Source organism: Capricornis sumatraensis, chromosome 8, assembly GCF_032405125.1.
Source record: "Capricornis sumatraensis isolate serow.1 chromosome 8, serow.2, whole genome shotgun sequence".
Classification (NCBI taxonomy): domain Eukaryota; kingdom Metazoa; phylum Chordata; class Mammalia; order Artiodactyla; family Bovidae; genus Capricornis; species Capricornis sumatraensis.
The window spans coordinates 73345169-73365996 of NC_091076.1; the positions used below are offsets into that span (position 1 = coordinate 73345169).

The 20828-nt window shown below is 46.4% G+C and overlaps 1 protein-coding gene across 2 annotated transcripts in view; it reads left to right on the plus strand.

The window, feature by feature from the left end:
• The window catches only part of RPA1 (replication protein A1), a 44428-nt gene extending 43288 nt beyond the window's left edge, over positions 1-1140 (plus strand). For both annotated transcript variants that reach the window (XM_068977158.1, XM_068977157.1), the window contains one exon: positions 172-1140. In XM_068977158.1, the coding sequence (XP_068833259.1) occupies positions 172-276 (105 nt within the window). In that variant the 3' untranslated portion in view covers positions 277-1140. The remainder of the gene's footprint in view (positions 1-171) is intronic.
• The last annotated feature ends 19688 nt before the right edge of the window (positions 1141-20828 follow it).

The following is a 20828-nucleotide window of genomic DNA, read 5'->3' on the forward strand; positions in this document are numbered from 1 at the left end:
GAACTGGTGCAGGGCCTTTGCCCTGGCGCTCATCAGCACGGCTCCTTTACTGGGCTCTCGGGACTCTGAACCACCGGCGTGTCTTCGTGCTTTCTCCTGTTGGGATCACTGAAACCAGGAGCATGGCCACAGGTGTTTCTTCGATCACAAATCGTTCTTCTCTTTTCAAAGGATGAGTCTCGGATTAAGGCCACGGTGGTGGATGTGAAGCCTGTGGACTACAAAGAATACGGCAGAAGGCTGGTCATGAACATTAGGAGGAACGCGGCGATGTGAGAGGATCCTGCCGATGGGGCAGGAGCTTGTGGATAGAGGGCTGAAGTGAATCCCCCACCCCACCCCACCCCACCCCAGCCTCCACCTGCACCACCATCCCCGCCCCGACTGACAGCAGCGCAGAGCACCCCTCTACCACGGACTAAGCCATCGCCTCTCGTCACACCTGGGAACCCACTGACAGCAAAGGGAAATACGCTCACAGGGCTGTGGTGTAAACCTTGTCAGACCTCGGGGTCAGCTGCACGGACCGTAATGCCACTCACTCCCTGTCCTTAGGCTTTTGTCAGTTTTACTAAGATCTCGTTATTTTCAACCAGAAATTATGTCACAGGAAATTGACCCTCAATCTGTAGACAGTGAACTAAATTATGTAGGCAGGGTTTCCGCTTCTCCAGTGGCGACACCTTCTCAGCTCGGGCCCCTTCCCAAGGGAGTGCTGAGAAGTGGTTTTGTGGAGGAACTTGAGTGTTTTAGGAAGCCTGTCTTCCTTGATTTCAAAGGCTCCCTTTCTAGAGGGGCCACACAGCTGTTAATGCCTGGAATGGCAATAGGGTAGAATTATTAATCAAAGTCATATCTTTTATATCTGAAGAATATCCTTCCTTCAGGGTTTAATAGACTGAGTCAGATGGGTCTGATATTAATCAAAATGGTCTCTTCTGAGGAAGGCTGATAAGCATTGACTTGCTGTCCCCTAGAGACATCCCAGCAACTACAAAGCACTGCTTTCGTCTCCCCTTCAATTAATGTTGCATTTCTGTTGGTACGCCTTTTCTACCTGTACGTATTTCTTGCATTTGTATGTTTTCTTTTCTTGATTAAAGCTGTATTAAATAGAAGGGATTCTGAAGGGAGAAGCCCTTTGTTGCCATTGCCTTGTTTAATAAACAGTTTATTCTCTGCTTATGAATCCTACTTTCTTTGAATGCAAAGGGTTCTTGTAACTGGAAAGCAATTAATTAGCCTTCATAATAAATGTTCACTTGGGGGAGATGTTAACTCATTACAAACTCGAAGATTAGTCCAAAGCATAGAGATCATTCTTCCTAATGTCTGCAACCTTGAAATGCATCTTTAAAAGAATGAAAACACCAAAAACAAAAAGCCATTGTGCCCTGGAATGCTGATGATCCGGCACTTTGGGATTTTATTGATGTTTACACAGCGGTCTTAACACCAACCAGGCTTTGAAATGTGAACAGACAGTGAGCTGGTAAGAAAACAGTAATTATGCTACTGGGCTTTTCAGTCGGCAAGAACATGCTTGCTCTGTGTGTTCCTAATCATATTAATTATCTATCCGGTCGCTGCAGCCCCTCATTTGGCGTTTGCAGCACACCTCTTTCCAAGCATGCAGGCAGCATTGCAGTCTTCCTGTGGTGCCGGGCCCTGGTTTTTAATCTGGGTGAGCGCGGCACATGGAGGCCCTTGCTAGACCGGGGGCGTGAGCACGTCCTACCTGTGTCATCCTTAGCCTTCCTCTGCCGGGAGGAACCAGCTGGCGTCAGGCAGGATGACTTCCATGGCTCAGAACCTAGGATGGCCTTCTCTCAGGCCCTCTAATTGTCTGGACACGGTCTAGTCTCAGAAGATAGCCACCGGGCTGCACTTGATTCTCCGACCAAGGCCTTGGCGATTTTTTACGGAAGCTCCTTTCTGTCTGACCTTGCTCGTAAAGCGCTGACTAGAAAATTACAGTCTTCAGTGCTATGGTGGATTGACAAATTGTGGGTTGGAAGTGGCAATCTAGCTTTCAGCCTGGTAACCAGTCTTTTATATCTACCGCTCCCAGCATCCCCACCTCTCCCCATCACGGCTCCCACCCCGCGAAGAGCACTGACCGGCAGTGTGACCCCAACGCCTCTCCCGGAACATGGTACCAGCTGCCATGCGTTCTCCACGACCATGAGGTGACACCAGCACGTCTCTGCGGATGTGCTTAGAAGCCCACAGAGGGATGCTCTGAGATGGGGCGGCTCCCTCGAGGGGGCATGTAGAGCAGATTCCCCACTAAAAAGCAGATCACCAGCAGAGGAGCATCAGAAATTGGCTCCACTGTTAGGCTTTTAAGAGCCTCAGGTCCCTGAGGGTCACCTAAATAGATTCTGGCCCACAGTTCTTAGAATTCTCTTGGAGATAGTTTAACCTCGAAAGGCTGTTCATGTTCATTTCTCATCTTTCACTTAGAGATCAATGTTTATTTTGTGTACACCATGACATCAGCGTTAGACAATTAGGGAAAAATCTAATCATTTCGTCTTTGTTTTAAATGGCTCTTGGATCCCTTCCAGTCTCATTGTGATGGAGGCAGGGGGGGAGAAAGGGTAATAATCTGATTTCTGTCCATATTTTCTGTGTTTTATGCTTTCCATTAAGGCCTTAGTAATCTCTGGTGTGCTCATTCTGACTTTTTGAACTTCAGGATCAAAAACTTCCCCTCCCCCACATCTTTTCCTGAGTGGCCCATCTTTGAAAAGTATAAATAATATCGATTATGGCGTTTAATACCCTAATGAAACCCATAGTTATTGACTACGTAATTAATATACTGTCTAAAAGTGAAGTTTGGTAGCCCAGTGTTTAAAGGTTTAGATATTGACTTGTGTTTCTTTGGCAATATGCCTTCTCAGATTTTATTTATAGAAAATGAAACTGGTTGTTCAGTCTCTTCTTGTCACTTGTTAGAAACCCACTACTCCTCCTCTAGTAAATTGATTATTTCCTTATCTCAAAGAGGATATCCCCCCCACCCCCCAGGGCTCCCTCCCACCCTCTTTTATGTGGTTTGTTAGCTCTTGGTTTTATAATCCACTCTGCTGGTAGAGCTATGGCTTTCAGAAACACTTTGGGGAATAATCTTTTTTTTTTTTCTTTCCCTCTCAAAAAAAACTTTAGATGTTTAATTTTCATTGTTTTGAAACAGAAGCCAACTGAGTATGTTTTATTATTAAGCTGATAAGTATTGTTAATGTCAATAAAAAAAAGAATGGGTACTATTTGGACCATTGATTATTTCTTAAGTAATCCATGTTCATTGTAGAAAAAATAACCTGCAGACAAGAAAAAACAAAATTGTCCTTAATCCCGCCTGTCAGCAATAATTGCTTATATAGCTGACTGCTTTTCTCTCTGCTTTTATGTGTGTAATTATAGTTTTAACTTAAAAATGGGATTATATTATATATTATTCTGTAACACTTTGCTCCTAGCACTAAAGAATGGACCTCTTTCCTGTTTCAATAAAAAGAGATCTGCATTATTTTTTTGTAAATCTGCATAATTTTAATTGGCATTTGGCCATGTGTTTGCATGGGTAAGTTTATTGAGCCAATTCTACCGGATGTGCATACTTTCTAACTTCTAAAGTTTTATTTCTATTTAGACCTAATTGGCATATAACAGGAGAAGGCAATGGCACCCCACTCCAGTACTCTTGCCTGGAAAATCCCATGGACAGAGGAGCCTGGTAGGCTGAGTCCATGGGGTCACTAGGAGTCGAATATGACTGAGCGACTTCACTTTCACTTTTCATTTTCATGCATTGGAGAAGGAAATGTCAACCTACTCCAGTGTTCTTGCCTGGAGAATCCCAGGGACAGGGGAGCCTGGTGGGCTGCCGTCTATGGGGTCGCACAGAGTCGGACGCGACTGAAGCGACTTAGCGGCGGCATATAACATTGCATGAATTTTCTGTTTTTTTGACTGCATTGGGTTCTCGTTGCGGCGCACCGGCTTTTTCTACTTGTGTTGGGGCATGTAGGATCTTAGTTCCCCAGCCTGGGATTGAACTCACATCTCCTGCATTGAAAGGCAAACTCTGAACCACTAGACCACCAGGGAAGTCCGTTAGTTTTAGGTATACACATACTTTCTAATTGTATTTTTTTAAACTCAGCTTTTGAGCTTTTGATGGACAGGAACATTCTCCTTTGCTCCAGCGTGAAACTGTGTGCCTCTCTACTTGTTCCATACATTTCTCTGATTGTGCTTTCTTTGCCTTAGTTCAGTAAGGGCTCCTCTGATCCTGTATACCATCAAGAGCTGGCAGGTGGTTCAAGCAGGCACTAGAATCCTCTGGAGCAAAAGCGGGTGGTTGACTTGGGAGGAGAGGGCTGGAGCCTTGGTGGCTTCCTACCTACCACATGGACGTGGTGGTGGCCAAGAAGAGGCCTGAATCCTCTTGTTTTCAATGAGAAATGCCCCTTTGAGAACACATCTGACTTGCTTTATAAATCAACCTGATTAAAAAAAAATTTTTTTTGACCACACTGTATGGCATGTGGGATCCTAGTTCCCCAACCAGGGATTGAGCCTGTGCCCTTTGCCTTGAAAGCTCAGACTCTTAACCACTGGCCCACCGGAGAAGTCCCAAATTAACCTGCTTTTCATCTAAAGCTAATAATGAATGATTATTAAAATCTTTTCATTGTATTTGCGATGGCAGTTTTGAGTCATTGAGAAAAGTACATAGCACCTGTCTTCACTGACCACCTGTGCCATTTTCTTCCTCTAGGTGACTTCTTTTTTGGCCATACCGCATGGCTTGTGGCATCCTACTTCCCTGACCAGCGACTGAACCCATGCCCTCAGCAGTGAAATCATGGAGTACTAACCACTGGACCACCAGGGAATTCCCTTAGGTGACTACATCAAAATACCTTGTCCCCAAGAACTGCAATCTGTTTGGAGCAAGGCTTGGGGCAAAGTAGTATTATCACAACTCAAATTAAAATTCAGTAGATGGAGAGATCACTGGAGACTGGATTCATCAGAAAAGATTTCACAAAGAATTAGTTGATTTGAGACTCACAAATTGTAGCCTTCATTTAGGTCAGGGGCTGTCTGATCTATATGGAAAATGCGTGCAACCCCTGCTAACAGCTATTCATTCCATATTCACCACTGGCAGATGAAGCCATGTAGATGCCATTAGAGTTTTAAGTAGCATCAAAGGAAACAGGGTTCCTGTGGAAGTAATGTTTGACCATGGCTGGTATAGAAGGACTTGCTTGTAGTATCTGTTGCCAGGCCCGCCCGTAACTCTTCCCAGGTGGTGCAGTGGAAAAGAATCCACCTGCCAATGCAGGAGACACGGGAAATGCGGGTTAGATCCCTGGGTCAGGAAGATCCCCTGGAGAAGGAAATAGCAACCCATTCTAATGTTCTTGCCTGGAGAATCCCATGGACAGAGGAGCCTGGCAGGCTACAGTCCATGATGCTGCAAAGAATCGGACACGACTGAGCAGCTGAGCACACATAACTCTCCTTGCATTGGGCTTGCAAGTCACATGAGTTTGTGACTTGCCCGTGACCTTGTGGCTGAGACCCAACCCACCACCTGGCCATTTTTGCAGCCCTCCAGCTTTGCCAGGCTCTTGATAGCTGTCTCCTTGGACCGCCTCCTCCTCCTTAGCTCTTGATAAATCTCAGAAAAAGTAGACTTTTCATTTCTTTTTCATCCTTGAATACAGACCACGTGAAAAACAATCCCACCTGCCTCGTGAGATATATTTATATCCAATTCAAAAGTAATCATGTAAACTTTTTAAATAATTTTGAGCCATTCGTATAAAATCATACCTGCTCCCTGGGGTATTACCTGGTTTGTAATTGGAAGTTTGTGCTGTCATTAAAAATGACAGCTTCCTCAGTTAACATTCTTGGTGCTTGTAAAATGCAGATAACTCAGCCTATATTTAACTTGTGTGGGGCAGCTTCCATTCCTTGGTTAGGTAACCAGGGGCTGGTGCTGGGAAAGCAGTAGAGCTCACTGCAGGGAGCGGCAGCTTTGTGTCCGAGAATGTCCTCCCCCCCCGAAACGCAGTCAGAACAACCAGGACTTTTTAAAAATAAGCTTGGATTGGGCTCTCATCTCCCCTCTCACAGTTGACACTGCTGTTCATGTTGAAGTTTATTTATATCTTCAGTCAGCCATGGTACAGAGGTCATTTCTATTGGCCTAAAATTTTAGAGGCTTATGTTTGCCTCGGAAAGCTGATCTCCAAAGCACTTAGGCTTGGAATGCAAAGCTGGTCTTCTGTGGAAGTTTTCTGTCTCCACAGCAAACCTCTCCCCTCCTACTCCTACCACCACCACCAATTTCTCTCTCCATCATTTATTTAAAATTTGAATAGCTTTCGGAGGTGCATTCCTGTAAACGAGCTCCCCACCTCTAATGGGCTCTCTCCAGGCAGCAAACCTTCCGTAAAGGAGCCACTAATTAAGCAGAAAACGTTTGTCTTGCTTAGCCATGTTCCATGAATCTAGCAGTCAATTTAGAAGATGGCAACATCCTTTTTTATGGCTATGATTTTAATAATATTCTTTTGTCTTTCTGCCAGCGGTTAGGGTGTTTGTGTACGTCTTCCTCTCCGTCTTGAAGTCTCGTTACCGTGGACTTTTTATGAATATCCTTATTAAAGTTACTCTTGACCGATCAAACCCTTGCCGAGCCTTCCTGGTTGGAGAGCCAGGCGGTGGGAAAGCTCGTCCATTTGCAGTGAAAGCACGTACACAGGCTCCCAGGGAAGATGCCTGTCAGTCAAACGGCTCTAGTGTTGTGAGAGGCCCCCAAGACTCTCTGGCCTTCTCCATCTCAAGGTGTTAGCAGGCTTCCCCGTTGGCGGATGTGCACACGCCGGTCAAGCTGCACATGCCTCCTATTCGAACCTTTAGCTCCTGGAGCCGAGTCTTCTTGTGTGTGTGTTATTCAAGTGCCGGGAGGCTAGGAAAAGCAGGGGCTTCTTAATTAGAAAGCAACATTCTTGCATAGTAGTGGTGTTCCGTTCGTGGCATAATTGTCACAGCAAATTACCAGTTAGGTTAAATATTGAGCTGGTAGTTCTCCGAGCTTCAATTATTTGCTCCACCCCGCCCTCTCCACCCGCCCCCACCCTCACCATCACCTGCTAACGTGCACTTCTAACTTGATCTTCTGCCAAGTGGTAGCTTTTAAGTGAGGCTTAGAGAAGATACACTTTACAGCAGGAGCAATAAATCTGGCTTTGGGCAAGTTATAGAACGCTGGGAACATCTGAATGAGGGGTGCAATTTTTGCTCGGCGTGAAAGCAGGGGATAAGCTGGGTCGTCTTTCCTGACTTCTCACTCCAGCTATAAAACCGTTAGGTCAGTCAGTATATCTAGCAAGGCTGTCTCCTAATGTGAAAACCCTATTTGAGATGCCACAAGAAATGCAAAGGAAATATAAGACTCAGTCCGTTCTCTCTAAATTTTCATCCGTGAGGGGGAAGGCCTACAACATGGTAGAGTACTTCTTATAAAGAAGCAAAGTAGGAGACTTCTCTGCAGGTCCAGTGAGTGGTTAAGACTCCTAGCTTACACTGCAGAGGTCACCAGTACGATCCCTGGTCAGGGAACTAGGATCCCACAGCCAAAAAAAAAAGCAAAATAATAGCTGTGGGAAAGGAGCCGGTGGAGAGGAGGGAACAGACTCTGGCAGAGGCAATTCCAACACATGTGAATTGTCATCATCGCAAGAGCAGGAAAATGAATTGGCAGGGAGAAGAGATCCATCTCCAGCTGAAGGAAGGGCACACAGTGTAGGCGCAAGAGAAAGGAAAGTGGGTGCAGTGTTACCAAGGAAATCAGCTCGGTTCAAGGGCTTGATCTTTGTAGAGAAATAGGAAGTGAGATTGCTGAGCATCGGGAGAGCGGCCTGGACCTTGATTTACAGGGAGCTTAATGTTAAGCCCTTTGGAACGTGGGTCCCAGCTAGCATCCTTTGTCTTTAATTGACCGATTGTCGGCTGCTTCCTGAACCGGCGTTCAGGCCAGCCAGAAACCCTGGCAGACTGCTCCAGTGCAGCCTCTCTGCTTAGCCAACTAAACCGCCGAGGAAATCCTGCAGGGAATGTTATTGGAATGTTGTACACTCCATTCCTCACCAGCTTCATGCTGGGCGGCTCATTTTCTTTGGACAGAGATAGACTGGCTCCCTCTCTTGTTGATGGAATGAAAATTCTCCCTTGCATTATGGCTCATGTGATAGCTTTGGTGGCGGTGCTGTGGGGGTAATGAAGAGCCTCTTAGTGGCTCTAGTTAAACCCAGTAATCTCACTCTATCAACCTTCAGCCGGCTGTGGGACTCTAACCCAGTTTTGTATTCCTTAATGCCCAACACCCACCACTGGTATCCGGAGCACATTTATAAATGGGTGCTCATTCCTTGACTCTGGGATTGCGCCTCCTTTAACTCCACTTCTTGGCCGAGGTCAATCTCTCTGAATAAACCAGGGAAGGTGAAGTTATTTTGGCCTCAGCATCACCCTTCTCAGTCTCTCAGCTACTGGCCTGCTGGTATAGTGTCCCCAAGGCGAGAGAACTCATTTTATCCTGGAAAATGGGGAACCAAATTTGCTTCAGGACCTGCCTAGGTCTAATTAGCCCGGTCTGTAAGCAGGTGTGTGAGCACGTTTTGTGAGGTGGTGTGTGTGCACGTGTGTGCCCTTGGCTATAGGAACCTGGGCTCAGCAATGGCTGCTGCTCCCTCTGGGGGGCCCACTTCAGTCCCCTTGTTCTCAAGAGAGCTGGTGCATGAGCCCACCTTACCCTGGTCTTCCTGAATTTCCCAGGTTCACCTCCAAATGGGAAAGCACTGATGAACTTATTTGTAGGGAAAGGAATGGAGACGCGAATGTGGACACGGTGGGGGAGAGGAAGAGTGGGATGAACGGAGAAGGTAGCATCGACGACATACAGACACTCTCAGGTGTCAGAGGGACAGCTGGCGAGAAGTTGCTGGGTAGCGCAGGGAGCCCAGTTGGGTGCTCTGCGGTGACCTGGAGGGATGGGATGGGGGAGGGGATGTATGTATAATTACGGCTGAGTTTGCTGTTGTAGTTCAGAAACCAACACAACATTGTAAAAAAAAAAAAGTTTTAAATTTAAATTAAAAAATAGGAAAAAAAAATGGGTAAGTGGCCAAGTGGACATGAATATCAAGGCAACTTTCTGCTGCGTCTGAGTGAACTAGGAAATGCGCCCCCACACATCCCCCCCCCAGGCAGAGGACGGCAATGGGGCCGGAGGAAAGGTATAGGTGCGGAGAGAGGTCATTTTAACCTAAATTAAATAATGGAAATGACAATTATGAGCTGCACTGAGAGCGATGACTAGGCAGCCGGGGCTACCTGACCATGACAAATGGCTCTCCGGGGTAGGGGGTGCGGGCGCAGCCTCCTCCTGGTGGAGCCGAAAAGGGGTCCCTCCACCCGCCGGGGCGAGAGGCAGGGCGGGCGCTGCCTGATTTAGCCTGGAAGTTAAAATCGCTGGAGCAGTTTATAGAAACAGAGGAGTGAGCTGCACCGCACAATCAGTAGGCAGGATCCAGAGATGATGGCATAAACGTTTCAAATGTGCTCAGGGTAATTAGTTTTGAATTACCATGTGCATATTTTAAACATTTAAATGATCATCCCAGGTTTTCGAAAAACAGTTTCACACGGCTTCACGTCGCTCCCCCTCCCGGCGCGGCCTGCCCGCGGGAAGGCAGCCGGCGCGGGGCTGGAGATGGAGCCAGGTGGATGGAGCGGAGCGGTTCTGCGGCAGCTTCAGCGCAGAGAGCAGAGCGGGAGCCGCGCTAACCCCGCGGATAAACGGGGATTAGGCCTCGGCCCAGGTCCTGGCGCAGACAGCTCGCCCAGGACTCTCCTTCCTCCAAGCCACTGTCGTCTGTGCCAGGTTTTTTATTTTTATTTTTTCAAAACGATTTGTTCAGCTTTCACGTTTTCCATTGTGCGTGAAAATGCAATTCCATTTGGGTAGCTTCTCCCCCCGTCCTGCCCCATTTTATTTTATGAAGACCTCGACAGCTGGGAAACTTGAAAGATGGTTAGCCAGGTAGGAATAACATGAGGGGTTGTACACGCGGGTCTGTGTCCACCAGTCAACTTCCAGCAACTTTAGTCGACCCCTGTGTTTGGGCCAGAATGCCAATAGAAGTTTCTAAAATCCCTAACTCGGTGGAGAGTGGAAAGGGCAAAGGTTTTTCATGCTACAAACCTGCAGTCTCGCTCCTCTTACAGGAATTGCTAAAGGAGGTACATGCTGGTGGCATCTTTCACAGGACCTTCCTAGGTCCTTCCCGTTAGGAGAACCGGGTGTTATAAAGTCAGGTCTCTAATAAAGGACCTGAATTTAGTGCAGAGGCTTAGAAAGCAGCCCCGCCATCCTTTTCTCCCTGTTAGATGCTGTTCTTCCAGCAGGGGGAGCTGGGAGAATAAAAACTAGGAGCCCTTGTCTAGGACCTTTGGAGTGGGAGCTATCTTTGCTGAGATCCTGATTGAATGAAAATTGTTCATTATGCAAACTGTGTGGTGATACACAGAGGCGGCCCCCAGGCACAAACCCCAAGTAGTTGCTTTTTCTCTCTGCAGATTAAAACATATGAATTGCTTTGATGTAATCTTATAACAAAGCCTAATAGAAATTTTATTTCTTCTGAAGTTGCCTGTCATTTCTTATTGCCCCCCGTCTTCTGTCCTATTAATACCCTTACAGTCAGGGATACGCGGCTGAGTTTAGACTGTATCTGAGGATGGGAACAGTGAACAGTGTGCTTTCCTTGGCAACGGCCGGGGTTATTTAAATACACGTACACTGCTTGCGATATGTTTAATCTCTTGGTTTCCCCTCCCCCCGCCACTGCTATTTATCATCTTTATGGAATGCTACAGAATATCACATTATGCAATGTGTTTAAATTGATAAATTATATTAGAAAAATATTGGATCGGATTTTTTAATGGTAAGTGGGTTTTGTAGAAATATTTCCTCATTAGTAGATCAGCTGCTTGCAGGGTAGACATTGTAAGGATTTGGGAATAAGCTATATTTATGACCTATTTGGCTAATTAAAATTAAAGCATAATTTTAGCATGAAGTTCCTGCAAGACTTTGCAGAGAGGGTGGAGGAAGAAACTTGCCCAAATCCAGTTACTTTTAAATGTCAGTTGCCATAACAACTTCACATGAGCCATATTTTTGCTTGAAAATTCCTTTTAGGATTCGGTTGCTATAATAATTTGCCTCAGCTCTTTTTAGGAGGCATATTTTCCTGTTTTCCTTTTGTGATCATTTCAAGGCTTTCAATACTGTAACAAAAATGACCATGTAAATAGCTCCACTCTTCTTTCCTTCTACAGGAGCAGAGTACCCCCCCACCCCAAAATAGAAGTGTAGGATACAGGGGATTCTTTTACACGGAGGGGTCTCCCAGACCACAGGGGAAGAGGGCAAAGTTCTAGGGCTCCGTTGCTGCAGGAGCCTGTGTCCTTGTAGTTGGGAATCATTAAGCCCACAGAATTTTCTGAAGTGTCACTGCTCAGCTTTTCTGTGTCCTGGGGGTTTTGCATAAGGCAAAAGCAGGTCTGACCCTCTGAAGGAAGTCTAGGTCCGCTCATGTATTCTGGAGGCCTATCGCCTGCCATCAACTTGTTGTTCAGAAGAAATACTGGCATTTGATGACTGAATGAGGCAATCCCCAAAGTATTTACTTAGAAGCAGAGTGGTAACAGAGTCAAGTTCAGTGGCCTTTCTTTAGCTGTTTAGCTCTTAACCTTAATTCATTAGATGATGTGACCTCAGAGAAGTGCTTGCATCTAAGATCTTCTGGCCACAGGCACACCAGAGGGGACCAGTTGCCGTCAGCCTTCCAGCTCTCTCCGGCCCGACACTGTCTTTGCTGAGGGCAAGCTTGGGGTCCCAGGGAAAAGGTGTTGCAAGTGGGAAGAATATTTAATTTCAACAGGCTTGTGGTCCTGTCTCCTTGGAGGAGCTCTGCTGTTCTTGCTCACTTCTGGTGCCCCTTCCCTGGGGCAAAAGTTGCAATCGAGTCTCTGAATTGACCCCACCATGACTTTAGGGACCCCAGCTTATCTTCTGGGTTCTCACCATGGTCCTTCTTCTCCCTTGACCATCTTTCCTGTTCTCACCCCAGCTCTTTGGCAGGATCTCGAATTGTCACATTTTTCCTGTGACTTGGAGGCTTGCAAAGGAACAGTGGGACTCCTGCTAGGAGGATAATAAAGAAAAGAGAGGACTTGATGGCTCCCCTATGGTCCCCGGGGACTCCGCAGTGGGCAGCCCACTTGGCTTTCTGCTGTCCATGCCTGTGTGGGGAGGGTAACCCCTGCCATGACCCCCACCTCTAAGGGTGGAAGTGAGCATCAAATGCAATGATTTGTGACAAAGAGAAAGTGTAAAACCCTCATAAATTGCCGGGGAATAATAAGTATTATATTTTCTCCTTGGAGTGAAGGCAGACTTTGGAAGTATGGAATTTATACTCTAGAAAAATCAGCTGGGCTGCAGACACGAGCTTCTCTTTCCACACCTTGGCGGTGTGTCTCCAAAGGAGACTTTGGTGAAGGTCTGCGTCTGTTTGGGGATGTTCAACCTTTTGATTGTTCTGTACACGTTCGCTAAAATGTAATACTTGACATTTCTCAAGCACTGGTTGTGCTTTTTTCTTGTTTTTCAATCTGAATGTAACTGAACTATACGTTCAGGGAAGTGGAAATAAAACATGATTGCTTGGTTTCGATGTGAAGCTGGAGTTTCTGCTTCATTCTCATCCTCCTTTGAGGATTTTCATCCTTTCCTCGAGTTTCAGTCCCCAGGCACTGAAAGCAGACTGTTCCTTCACACAGGAGGAAGACAGAGGTGTGGGGGGTGGGGCACAATCTGAGGCCTCTGCGATTAGATAGATATGGGTTCAAATCCCACATGCTCCACTTATCCGATGTCAGAATTCATTCCCTCGTGAAAAGCATGGATGATAATGACCCACACCTTTCAGACTGTAGGGTAGATTAGAAAAAATATTTGTAAGTTTCTAGCATATCTAGCATCAGTTCATTGGAGAAGGAAATGGCAAGCCAATCCAGTGTTCTTGCCTGGAGAATCCCAGGGATGGGGGAGCCTGGTGGGCTGCCATCTATGGGGTCACACAGAGTCGGACACAACTGAAGTGGCTTAGCAGCAGCAGCAGCATCAGTTCAGTTCAGTCACTCAGTCCTGTCCAAGTCTTTGCAACCCCATGGACTGTAGCACACCAGGCCTCCCTGTCCATCACCAACTCCCAAAGTTTACCCAAACTCATGTCCATTGAGTTGGTGATGCCATCCAACCACCTCATCCTCTGTCATCCCCATCTCTTCCTGCCTTCAATCTTTCCCAGCATCAGGGTCTTTTCCAGTGAGTCAGTTCTTTGCATCAGGTGGCCAAAGTATTGGAGTTTCAGCTTCAGCATCAGTCCGTCCAATGAATATTCAGGACTGATCTCCTTTAGGATGGACTGATTGGATCTCCTTGCTGTCCATGGGACTCTCAAGAGTCTTCTCCAACACCACAGTTCAAAAGCATCAATTCTTTGGTGCTCAGCTTTCTTTATAGTCCAACTCTCACATCCACACATGACTACTGGAAAAACCATAGCCTTGACTAGATGGACCTTTGTTGGCAAAGTAATGTCTCTGCTCTTTAATATGCTGTCTAGGTTGGTCATAGCTTTCCTTCCAAGGAGTAAGTGTCTTTTAATTTCATAGCTGCAGTCACCACCTGCAGTGATTTTGGAGCCCGGCAAAATAAAGTCTGTCACTGTTTCCACTGTTTCCCCATCTGTTTGCCATGAAGTGATGGGACCAGATGCCATGATCTTGGCTTTCTGAATGTTGAGCTTTAAGCCAACTTTTTCGCTCTCTTCTTTCACTTTCATTAAGAGGCTCTTTAGTTCTTCTTCACTTTCTGCCATAAGGGTGGTATCATCTGCATATCTGAGGTTATTACTATTTCTCCCGGCAATCTTGATTCCAGCTTGTGCTTCATCCAGCCCAGGGTTTCTCATGATGTACTCTGCATAGAAGTTAAATAAGCAGGGTAACAATATGCAGCCTTGATGTACTCCTTTCCTGATTTGGAACCCAGTCTGTTATTCCATGTCCAGTTCTAACTGTTGCTTCCTGACCTGCATACAGATTTCTCAAGAGGCAGGTTAGGTGGTTCTGATATTCCCATCTCTTTCAAAATTTTCCACAGTTTATTGTGATCCACACAGTCAAAGGCTTTGGCATAGTCAATAAAGCAGAAATAGATGTTTTTCTGGAACTCTTACTTTTTCCATGATCCAGCGGATGTTGGCAATTTGATCTCTGGTTCCTCTGCCTTTTCTAAAGCCAGCTTGAACATCAGGGAGTTCACAGTTCACGTATTGTTGAAGTCTGGCTTGGAGAATTTTGAGCATTACTTTACTAGCATGTGAGATGAGTGCAATTGTGCGGTAGTTTGAGCACTCTTTGACATTGCCTTTCTTTGAGATTGGAATGAAAACTGACCTTTTCCAGTCCTGTGGCCACTGCTGAGTTTTCCAAATTTGCTGGCATATTGAGTGCAGCACTTTCACAGCATCATCTTTTAGGATTTGAAAGAGCTCAACTGGAATTCCATCACCTTCACTAGCTTTGTTTGTAGTGATGCTTCCGAAGGCCCACTTGACTTCACATTCCAGGATATCTGGCTCTAGGTCAGTGATCATACCATTGTGGTTATGTGGGTCGTGAAGATGTTTTTTGTACAGTTCTTCTGTGTATTCTTGCCACCTCTTCTTAATGTCTTCTGCTTCTGTTAGATCCATACCATCTCTGTCCTTTATTGAGCCCATCTTTGCATGAAATGTTCCCTTGGTATCTCTAATTTTCTTGAGGAGATCTCTAGTCTTCCCCATTCTGTTGTTTTCCTCTATGTCTTTGCACTGATCACCGAGGAAGGCTTTCTTATCTCTCCTTGTTATTCTTTGGAACTCTTCGTTCAAATGGGTGTATCTTTCCTTTTCTTCTTTGCCTTTCATTTCTCTTCTTTTCACAGATATTTGTAAGGCCTACTCAGACAGCCATTTTGCTTTTTTGCATTTCTTTTTCCTGGGGATGGTCTTGATCCCTGTCTCCGGTACAATGTCCATAGTTCATCAGGCACTCTGTCTATCAGATCTAATTCCTTGAATCTATTTCTCACTTCACTGTATAATTGTAAGGTATTTGATTTAGATCATATCTGATTGGTCTAGTGGTTTTCCCTACTTTCTTCAATTTAAGTCTGAATTTGGCAATAAGGAGTTCATGATCTGAGCCACAGTCAGCTCCCGGTCTTGTATTTATTGACTGTATAGAGCTTCTCCATCTTTGGCTGCAAATAATATAATCAATCTGATTTCAGTATTGACCATCTGGTGATGTCCATGTGTAGAGTCTTCTCTTGTGTTGTTGGAAGAGGGTGTTTGCTATGACCAGTGCGTTCTCTTGGCAAAACTCTATTAGCCTTTGCCCTGCTTCATTCTGTACTCCAGAGCCAAATTTGCCAGTTACTCCAGGTGTTTCTTGACTTCCTACTTTTGCATTCCAGTCCCCTATAATGAAAAGGACGTATTTTAGGGGGTGTTAGTTCTAGAAGGTCTTGTAGGTCTTCATAGAACCATTCAACTTCAGCTTCTTCAGCCTTACTGGTCAGGGCATAGACTTGGATTAGCATGATATTGAATAGTTTGCCTTGGAAATGAACAGAGATCATTCTGTCATTTTTGAGATTGTATCCAAGTACTGCATTTTGGACTCTTTTGTTGACTATGATGGCTACTCCATTTCTTCTAAGTGATTCTTGCCCACAGTAGTAGATATAATGGTCATCTGAGTTAAATTCACCCATTCCAGTCCATTTTAGTTCTCTGACTCCAAAAATGTTGCTGTTCACTCTTGCCATCTCCTGTTTGACCACTGCCAATTTGCCTTGATTCATGGGCCCATCACTCCAGGTTCCTATGCAATATTGCTCTTTACAGAATCAGACTTTGCTTCTATCACCAGTCACATCTACAACTGGGTGTTGTTTTTGCTTTGGCTCTGTCTCTTCATTCTTTCTGGAGTCATTTCTCCACTGATCTCCAGTAGTATATTGGGTACCTACCAACCTGGGGAGTTCATCTTTCAGCGTCCAATCTTTTTGCCTTTTCATACTGTTCATGGTGTTCTCAAGGCAAGAATACTGAAGTGGTTTGCCATTCCCTTCTCCAGTGGACCACATTTTGTCAGAACTCTCCACCATGACCCGTCCATCTTGGGTGGCCCTACATGGCATGGCTCATAGTTTCATCGAGTTAGACAAGGCTGTGGTCCATGTGATCAGATTGGTTAGTTTTCTGTGATTGTGGTTTTCAGTCTGTCTGCCTTCTGATGGAGAAGGATAAGAGGCTTATGGAAGCTTCCTGATGAGTGGGAAACTGGGTCTTGTTCTGATGGGTGGGGCCATGCTCAGTAAATCATTAATCCAATTTTCTGTTGATGGGGTGAGCTGTGTTCCCTCTCTGCTATTTACCTGGCATATATGGGCTAAATTTAAAAACTGCAGTAATGATTGCTGTCCATGATTGTGGATGGGTCGAAATTCCTTTGGTCAGTCTGGCCCAGCTGCCAGTGCCCTGTGACCTCTGGGGGGAGGGTATATTTTTCACCCCCTCAACTGATTAGAATAAAACCTGAACTCCTGAGCCCAAGAGTGACCTTCATTTGCAGAGTTCTTGAAGGTAAATCTGGGCCAGTAGGAGGACAGCATTCCAGGTAGGTCACTTAAAAAAAAAAAAAAAGTCATCTATTTGGTTTTGCTGGGTCTTAGTTTTGGGATATGAACTCTATGTTGTACCATGTGAGATCTAGTTCCCTTACCAGGAATTGAACCCTGGCCCCCTGCTTTGGGAATCAAGGAGTCTTAGCCACTAGGCTACCAGGGAAGTCCTCCAAGGAGGTCACTTTGAACTCAACCACAGAAAGCGTTTTGTAATGATCAGAACTTACGGATGACATAAGAGGTCACTTTAGAATATAATGAGCTTCTATCCATTTTCCATTAAGAAAAGGCTGGTAAACATTTGCAAAACCCCTGAAGGAGAGGAGCCCTGTGCTTGGCCCTTGCAGCTCAGAGCTTGGGAGAGGACAGACTGTGAGGAGGAGCATTTTGGCTGCAGGGTTCGGCTAACACTCCCCTTTGATTCTTTCTCCCTGGGGATTCCTGTGGGGAGGTGCTCTGTGGTGGCTGCCATCTTAGAAACCGCCTCCAAGGTTTCTAAGGCTCTCATGCCTGAGTAACAGTCCAGGGACATGGTTTAGAAAGGTGTGGCCTGGCTCTGAGGAAACGCATGGTGTCGTGGTGGCTTTGTTACAGAGCCAAAGTCCCAGGTGCCTCAAGGGTAGGCAGAGGGTACAGTGGGAGGTGGGCTAGAGAGAGAGTTTTGCCCCAGAAGCAGTTCCCCAGATGACTTCTAATGTCACTGTGAGTTGAATGGTGTTTCTCCAACAGATATATCCAACTGAATCTGTGAGTGTGACCTCACTCAAAAAGGAGGTCTTTGCAGATGAAATTATGTGAAGGCTCTTGAGATGAGATCATTCTAAACTAGAAGGTGAAAGTGTTAGTCACTCAGTCGTGTCCAACTCTTTGAGACCCATGGACTATAGCCTGCCAGGAATACCCATGGGATTCTCCAAGCAAGAATACAGGAGTGGGTAGCCATTCCCTTCTTCAGAGGATCTTCCCCACCCAGGGATCGAACCCAGGCCCCCTGCATTGCAGGCAGATTCTTTACCATCTGAGCCACCAGGAGCATTACCATCATAAACTAGAGTGGACCCAAAAGTCAATGACCAGTGTCCTTAGAAGAGAAGGCTTGAGGACACAGAGTAAGTAATGTGAAGATGGAAGTAATGCTGCCTCAAGTCAAGGATGCCAAGGATTGCTGGCAGCTATGAGGAACTTACAGAGAGGTGTGGGACAGCTTGTCCCTCAGAATCTTCAGGAGGAAACAAGCCTACTGACCCCTAGATTTCAAACATCTGGCCTCCAGAACTGGGGAGAATAAATTTCTGTGGTTTTGAGCCACCCAGCTTGTGGTTATTTGTTTCGGCAGCCCTACAACACTATGCAGCTGCTATCCTGCTATCTTGAATTCTCTCACGCTCTTTGCAGTGGGGCAGTGAGGGGAACCCTGGACCCAACCACCCAAGTGTCCATCATATCCTATTAACAACTAGCTCCCTTGCTCCTGGGGCTGTTCTGTGAGGTGCCTCAGCTCAAACTGTCCCTTCTCTATCTCCAAATGGTCCCTGGGATCTGACTCCTTCTGCACCAGGTACAATTGTATTGTATTCTTTGTGGCTGGGGTTTTATTACTTAACAATGTCTGAGTCACGGCATGAAGAAAACACAGGGCCATCGCCACAAGGCATAAGCCCAGTGCAAAAATCACCAGCAGAAATAACATTTTTGAAAATCACCTAAAAAATAAAGGTAGCACCAAGCATGCAATAAACAGCTTTCAGCCACAGTCTGCCAGCCATAAATTTAATCTGTTTTGACCTGGACACAGCTGTTTTCCTCTCCTTTCTTCAGCATCTTATTCTGAGCTGGCAGCGGCCAAGTGCCCATTGTCATTGGCAGTGAGTTTTCATGCTGAAAGACACTTTAATGAGAGAGTTGGCACCACATTCCGCACCTCGGTGGGTATTGTTCCCTCAGCAAAGTTTGCAGTTAACGAGTTTGGGGTTTTGATCTCAAAAGCACTAGGGAGATAAGCTAGGAGGCCTGGCAGTGACATTCCTTTGGAGACAGGCAGGAGCCAGCACCGTTTTCCAGGAGCTGCTGATCAGCCTGGGAGAAGTCTGCAGGCAGACCACACAGAAGGGGTGAGCATGCTGGGCTATTTCATCCCACTCATCACAGCACCCACCCGAGCTCCTGCTTTCTCTTGGGAGAGAACACCAGAACCCCTGGGTCTGCTTCCTTGAGCTATGGTGGCCCATCTTGCTTTTCAGAAAGATGCCTTTCTTCCCAGGGCAGCCCAGCATTAGCATGGAAATTGAGACATCATTCTTGAGGGGACCTCTGTTGACATGTTCCTTACACATCAGTGCTGGGGAACCAGTCCCTCGGCTGTGCTCTGAGCAGAGAGGATACATTTATCCTGTCTCCTGGCAGGTGGTACCCAAGGAGCCCTTGCATTGGACCCTGTTGCCACAGAATGTCAAACAACGCACCGACTTGGATTCTCCGAGCCTGGCTTGGATGTCTCCGGAGGCAGCCTTTCTCCTTCCTGGGACTAATGAGAACCTTTCAAACCGTCTTTTTCTCTTTCTTTCCTCTTCCTATTTTTTCCTTTCAATATTCTTTTCTGTCTGTGTGAAAGTACTGAGTCCTGAGTGCTGCTGAGAATGGAGTTGTCAAAAGTGAAAAAGGCAAGGAAAAATCAAATGTTACTCTCATCAGCCACAGCTGAAGGTATATGATGACTGTCTCCCACCGAGGGCCCATGCCAGGCACATTGCCCCCTGTCTGCAGCCCTGGGTGGTCACAAGGAACTCAAGCACTAGGTATACGTGAAATGACTGAACAGTTAAACCACGGCCAGCTACCGCCCACGCACCTCTGCTTGGCTTTTCTTTTTTGGCCATGCCATGCAGCATGTGGGATCCTAGTTCCCCAAGCAGGGATCAAACCCGCATTGGAAGCACAGAATTTAAACCACTGGACCATCAGGGAGGCGCCTCTGCTTATTGGCCTCACTTGGCTTCCGAGGAAGCCTCTCATGCCCATGGACTCCACTTCCCATCTTCGTGTGGACATGCGGTGGCCTCACGTACCGAGCGGGGTGGCGTGTTTGGTGGGCAGGGGTTGTGATTTGGAAGAGAAGGTTGGGATCTGTGAGGCCAGAGAGAGAGAGAGGCTGGGAGGGAGGAGCTATCCTGGGCAGAAAGGCAGCTTGTCTTTAATGGAGTCCTTTGCGGGAGCAGAGGAAGGGGGGCTAGAGGGAGACGTGGAAGCTACAGCGCAAAGTGTAAATAGGATGATTGTTGTCTCTTTCTCGGGAAGTAAATAAATCAGCTCCGTGTAGATTCGAGAGGTGGCTGGCGATGCTGTGTACTTACACGGCATCCTGAACCCGGCCTCTTCATCGCGCTCCCGACGTTGATTCATGACGCCTTCACCAGCCCACCGAGGGCGGGAGGTGGAGGAGAGTTATTATCCTTCCTCTAAATCCAGAGACTGAGAGAGGTTAAGAGGCAGTAAGTTGGGAGTCGAAGGCGGGGTCCCAGCAGCCCTTCCAGCATCTCTTCCACTAGACCATGCTCCACTTAGAAGCAAGTAATTGTCAGGTAACCTATTTTTCGGGGGCTAATTTCAGCGTATGAGGGTTTTGTCTCCCCCGTATATTTCTTTGCCTGAAAAATGTATGAGCTTATGGAGCAGGAAAGAATTTTAATCATGTGCCTGAGCTCATCTGGGGACCAAAGGTCCAAGAGAGACCGAGCAGAGGATGGGATTTCCCGCCCCACCTCACCAGAATGGAGTACCTTTGGCACCCAGGTGAAATGTGGATGGGGAAACGCCTGTATCGGTGGAATCATGGGGCTTCTGGCCTTGGGTTTCCTGAAAATGTGGATCTGAAATGATTTTCTCATTCAGAATCTGTTGACCAAGTGTCCTGGGGGAGGGC